The 5,756-nt window shown below is 33.7% G+C and overlaps 2 protein-coding genes across 2 annotated transcripts; both read left to right on the plus strand.

The window, feature by feature from the left end:
* The first annotated feature begins 1,374 nt into the window (after positions 1 to 1,374).
* Positions 1,375 to 1,752, plus strand: LOC127136611 (uncharacterized mitochondrial protein AtMg00820-like). Its single transcript, XM_051063149.1, has one exon. The coding sequence runs from the start codon at positions 1,375 to 1,377 to the stop codon at positions 1,750 to 1,752; it is 378 nt and encodes a 125-aa protein (XP_050919106.1).
* A 1,532-nt stretch (positions 1,753 to 3,284) lies between these two features.
* LOC127074450 (transcription factor HEC2) lies at positions 3,285 to 4,358 on the plus strand. Its single transcript, XM_051015773.1, has one exon. It carries the CDS (start codon positions 3,539 to 3,541, stop codon positions 4,196 to 4,198), a length of 660 nt encoding a protein of 219 aa, XP_050871730.1. The 5' UTR covers positions 3,285 to 3,538; the 3' UTR covers positions 4,199 to 4,358.
* The last annotated feature ends 1,398 nt before the right edge of the window (positions 4,359 to 5,756 follow it).

Consider the following 5,756-nt stretch of genomic DNA (forward strand, 5'->3'; position numbering starts at 1 on the left):
AGCAATCTGATGAGTGGAGGTCAGCTAATTGAGAAAGGTTTATCAGTTACTATGAAGAACAATAACTTGAAGTTGTATGATTCTGATCAGAAGCTAATTATGAAGTTTGAACATGGAAGCAATGGAATATTCAAGGTGAATGTGGAAATAGCTAGAACTAAATGCTTTAGTGCAGAAGGTGACAATGAGTTATGGCATAAAAGATTGGAGCATCTGAAATTCAGAAGCTTGTGGCATCTGAGTTCTAAGAAGCTGGTACATGGAATTTCTAATATTGTGAAGCCTAAAAGTCATGTGAGATATGCATGAAAGGTAAGCAACCTAGATTGCCATTCTAATGTATGTGGACCATTTGAAGTGCCTTCACTTGGAGGAAACAAGTACTTTGTGTCGTTTGTGGATGAGTTCACAAGAATGACATAGGTAGCCCTCATCAAGTTTAAGCATAAGGTATTTTCTGAGTTTCAGAAGTTCAAGGTGAAGGCTAAAAAAAAAGAGTGGTCAGAAGCTAAAAATTCTCAGAATTGATGGTGGAAGTGACTATAATTCTATAGAGTTCAAGAGATACTGTGAGGAGAATGGAATTGAGCATGAGGTTATTGCTCCATACACTCTTCAACACAATGGTCTTGCTGAAAGAAGAAACTGAACTTTGCTTGATATGACAAGAAGTATGTTGAAGGAAAAGAAACTACCTCTCACCTTATGGGGAGAAGCCATTACCACTGCAGCATGTATGCTCAACAGATGTCCAACTAAGAAGCTGAAGGAAATAGTTCCTTTTGAGAAATGGAATGGAGATAAGCAAAGTGTGATCCATCTGAAGGTGTTTGGTTATGTTTGTTATAAACATGTTCCAGATCCTAAGAGAAGAAAGTTGGATGAAAGGAGCAGAGTCATGTTGCTTGTAGGATATCACAGTACAAGTGCTTATAAGCTCCATTGTCATGTCACTAACAAAGTTGAATTCAGTAGGGGTGTTATTGTGAAAGAATCAGAAGCGTGAGAATGGAACAAGTATCAATCCAACTCTGGTGCAGGGTTAACAGCTAAGTTAACTTCTGAAGACATTTCAGTCTCAGAAGAAGAATTTGTCTCTGAAGAAGATTCTGAGTCTGAAGATGAGTCAGAGTCTGAAGGTGACTCTGATGCTAAAGAAGAGTTTGAAGGCGAATCTGACTCTGAAGGTGAATTTGGTTATGATCCAAATTCTGATGATGATCCAGAATATGGTGGTAGGAATGCCTATGAAGGTGGTACGACCTCTAAAGGTAGTCCAACATTTGGTATTGCTCCATCATCTAAGAAGATTATGAACAAGTACATAGACCACAAAGAATCAGACAAATACCAAGAACATTTGTAGAGTTTGACATGTTGCAAGATACTGAGATAGACTCTAAAGGGGAAGTCATTCAGTGTGTCATGTTGGTAGACTCTGAACCAGTAAGTACTGAAGAAACTCTCAAGAAGAAAGTGTGGTTGAAGGCCATGAAAGAAGAATTTGAGGTTATAGAAAGAAACAAAACTTTAGAGTTGACTGAGCTTCCAAAGAATAAGAAATTCATCAGTGTCAGATGGGTTTACAAGGTGAAACTAAAGCGAGACGGATCAATTGGAAAAAACAAAATAAGGTTAGTAGCTAGAGGATTTCTACAAAAATATGGACTAGATTACTTTGAGGTGTTTGCTTCTATATCTAGACATGAAACAATCAAACTTGTGATTGCTATAATTGCTAAGAGAAATTGATCTATGATGCATTTAGATATGACATCTGCATTTCTAAATGGTCTTTTACAAGAGAAAGTTTATGTATCACAACCTCTTGGCTTTGTGGAAAAAATCAGGAAATAATAGTGTATAAGTTGCATAAAACGTTGTATGGATTGCAACAAACTCCTAGAATTTGAAATCTTCTTCCTCTTATGCACTAGCAAAATATACTACTAAAGTTGAAAGAATTTTCCTACTATATTAAAATCTATAATATTGTATGATATAGAATGTTGAATAGTTAAAAATCGTTACTTTTAGGGTCAATTTTATATGTCTTATTTTTTTTCATTTTCATTTTCATTTAAATAAGTAATTATCATATTATTCAAATACGTGGTGGTTTTTCTCCGTAATTTCGTTCCTTTGTTCATCTACACTTTTTTTTAATGTCTATTTTTCTACACTATATCTTTATCTAATCTCATCTTGTTGGGGCACTTTCCATTGGTGATGGATGCAACCTAGAAGCTTGTACTAACAATATTTTAACTCTGACAATTATCATGTGATTGTGGGGTCTACTTTTATAAAACAAAGTAGGAGTAGTAAAATTTTCATTACAAAGCAAAGAGTTTTCAGTCAAAAGAAAACAACACATTCATATATCAACTTTGAAACCTGGTTCATGCACCAGCAGCATTCAACCCCATCCATCATGTGGTCCCTTATTCTTTGTCAACCATTGATCTTTAATGCTTCAACCTTTGACATTTCATTTACCTATAAAATCAATGGTTGATTGGTTTCAATAACCCTTCTTAGAGGTAACCCCACACATCATGGGACGGTTTTCATCCATCGGTCGTAATAATAATAATAATTAAAAAATATTGTTAAATCAATCATTTATGATCCACTTCCTTAGATTTTCTTTACATTTCTAATTTAATATACATCAAATATGTCTCACAAGTATCAACAAGTGTACTAATATATTTTTTCTCATATTATTTAGAGATAAAAATTGTTAATAGTTACTTATGTTGTCAACATCTAATATGAATCCAATTTATAGCCAGATTTTACTATTTTACTATATCTTATTAAAAATGGTAATATATTAAATACACTTCATTATGTTAGTTATTTTTATTAATAGTTAGTTATATTGTATATATTTTTTTATTGATCAATTAATTAAATTATCAATAATACTTTTACATAACTCTTTTTATTAATCAATTAATTAAATTATAAAAAATAATAATATTTCCACACTAATATTTTTTACTATTAAATGAGTATAAAAAACAAGGTTTTTAAAAAATGATTTATGATCGTGATCAACGATAAAATTGTATCGATAAATATCGATATTGTTATTCACTGACTTTACATTACAAACATATAGGATGATCATAATCAATATCACAATATTCGTATCGATCAAAATCGTGAAAGTTCCGCAACACGGCCGTGATTGTTATTTAATGAGTAATGAAATAAAGTTACAATATATAGTATATAATAATAATTTTGAAGACAAGTTGCTATAAAAAGACCTTCCACTTACAGTGAGTTTGCAGGTATAGATATTGTTGTTGGTCGGTTATCATAATACATCATCTATCTTTCTATCTTCTGCACTCATTTCATGATTCTTCTACACTTGTACTAGTATTTTTTTATTTATATATTCTTCCACTCCTTATCTTTCTGATCACAAACCCTACTTTCACACCATTCTCTCCCATACTCTCTGCACCTTCCTTTTCTCACCATCATAGTCAAAAACCAATTCTCTTTGTCACACTATAGTATGGACATGATATCAATGATGATGCAAATGGAAAAGTTCCCTGATAATTACTCTGAACCTTCCACATACCAAGAAATTATCAATGGAACTTCCACTACCAATACTGCTCCATTATTTAACTTATCTCCACAAACCTTGACTGATCCATTTCTACACTCCAATGTCAATTTCAACAACACTATCCAACAACAATCACCTCTTTATAACCCTAACTCTTCTGATAAGAAGAATTCCATGGCGGCCATGAGGGAAATGATATTTAGAATAGCAGTGATGCAACCGGTGCATATCGATCCGGAGTCGATTAGGCCGCCGAAGAGAAGGAACGTGAAGATATCGAAGGATCCGCAGAGCGTAGCGGCGAGGCATAGAAGGGAAAGGATAAGTGAAAGGATAAGGATATTGCAGAGATTAGTACCTGGTGGAACTAAAATGGACACTGCTTCTATGTTAGATGAAGCTATACATTATGTGAAGTTTTTGAAGAAACAGGTTCAGAGTTTGGAACAAGCTGGGGCTAGTAATAGATCATCACACATTGGTGCTGCTGCTGGTGTTATCAACAGTTTCAATGTCATGAATTATTCTTCTGCTTTGATGATGAAGGGTTGTCAACCTTTTCAAATGGTGGGGTCCACTTCTAAACAATTGCTTAGCTAATATTAAGATATTAACTTGCTTGTTTAATTTATGATGTAGTTATATAATTGGAGCATGGTTTCTCCATGTTTGTGATTGTAATTTCTAATGAATGAAGGAATGTTAGTTGTACCAAATGAAATAAAAAAGATCACGAAATGTTAGAAGAATAATTCTGGTTTAAGTGCTTAAGATATACATAAATCTGTTTAGAGACCTTGGACTAGGATTATATTTGTGGCATATATATAGTGCACTTCAGTGTTTCATACCTTATTGAAACATATTGATCAACATTTGGTCAACAAAATAAAACTACACTCTACATGATGCAGCATGCATGCGTATAATGAGCATGATGTGTCATTGCTTTCCATTTATCATCGCTCTACCCTTCAATCCAATAATTAGTGTTGGCCCACCAATTTCTACAAAACTTGATATTTTTCAAAGCTTCAAATATTTTCTAAGACTCCATCCATGTGTCACATCCCAATTTTGAATTTGGATCATCATATTTCTCTCTCGGTTGGCCATCATATTTCTCTCTCGGTTGGCTCTTTATAACTTTTGAAATGACCATTAATGTCAAAACTAAAACTGAAAAGGAAAGTAAGGGAGTTGCTTTCAATTATGATGTGGAAGAAAACAAGGATCAAGAAGTTGAAGATTCTAGTAGCTTATGGATTATAGGCTAGTGTATAGCAAATTTTGTCGAAGTCGAAGTCGAAGAGTTATTGTAGTTGTCGAAATATGTTAGTTTGTGGTTTAAGTTAGCATGTCAAATTTGACAAGTTTGTTGGATCAATTGTTTAGTATGTTATTTGAAAGTTGAAGTTTAGTTTTCTTATAAATAGCATATTAGTCATCACTTCTCCATAAATCTTTGATAATCCTAATTAGAGGGAGAAAGTGGTGTGGTTGAAATCCAATTATAAACATTGTTCCTTAATATGTAATTAAATTAAAAATTCAGTTTTTAACCATTTTGAAATGTCTTTTCTCTTTTCATTTACTTTGTGGTTCTTGTTAATCAAGAAACCGATCATACTATGTTTTCTTGGGCATCGTTTCACAACAAATTGATGTGGTAAGCATGGAGGAGAAGATGTCGTCAACAAAGTATGAGATGGAGAAATTCACCGGTGTGAATGATTTCGATTTGTGTCACTTGAAGATTCAAGCCCTACTGGTTCAACAGGGTTTGTTAGAGGTGTTGAAAGGATCGGAGAAGATGGATGTTTTCCTAACAGAGATGAAGAAGACACTTATGATCTAGAAAGCCCATAGTGTCATCATATTGATCCTTGGTGATAAGGTTCTCTGGAAGGTCTCGATGGAGAAGACAATTGCGGGTGCATGGAGAAAACTCGAGGGTTTGTATATGACCAAATCCTTAGTCAATCGTCTCTATCTGATGCAAGCTTTGTATTCATTCAAGACGAGTGAAGACAAAGTCTTGGCTGAGCAGCTGGATATTTTCAATAAGTTGATTCTTGATATTGAGAATATTGAGGTCAAGATTGATGATGAAGATCAAGCATTGTTGTTGTTGTGTACTTTACGTAAGTCTCATGCT

The sequence above is a fragment of the Lathyrus oleraceus genome, chromosome 4 (assembly GCF_024323335.1).
Source record: "Lathyrus oleraceus cultivar Zhongwan6 chromosome 4, CAAS_Psat_ZW6_1.0, whole genome shotgun sequence".
Lineage (NCBI taxonomy): Eukaryota > Viridiplantae > Streptophyta > Magnoliopsida > Fabales > Fabaceae > Lathyrus > Lathyrus oleraceus.

Bases quoted from the DNA above. Each gene is read 5' to 3' on its own strand.
- LOC127136611 (XM_051063149.1), top strand. From the start codon at position 1,375: ATGTTGCAAGATACTGAGATAGACTCTAAAGGGGAAGTCATTCAGTGT.
- LOC127074450 (XM_051015773.1), top strand. From the start codon at position 3,539: ATGGACATGATATCAATGATGATGCAAATGGAAAAGTTCCCTGATAAT.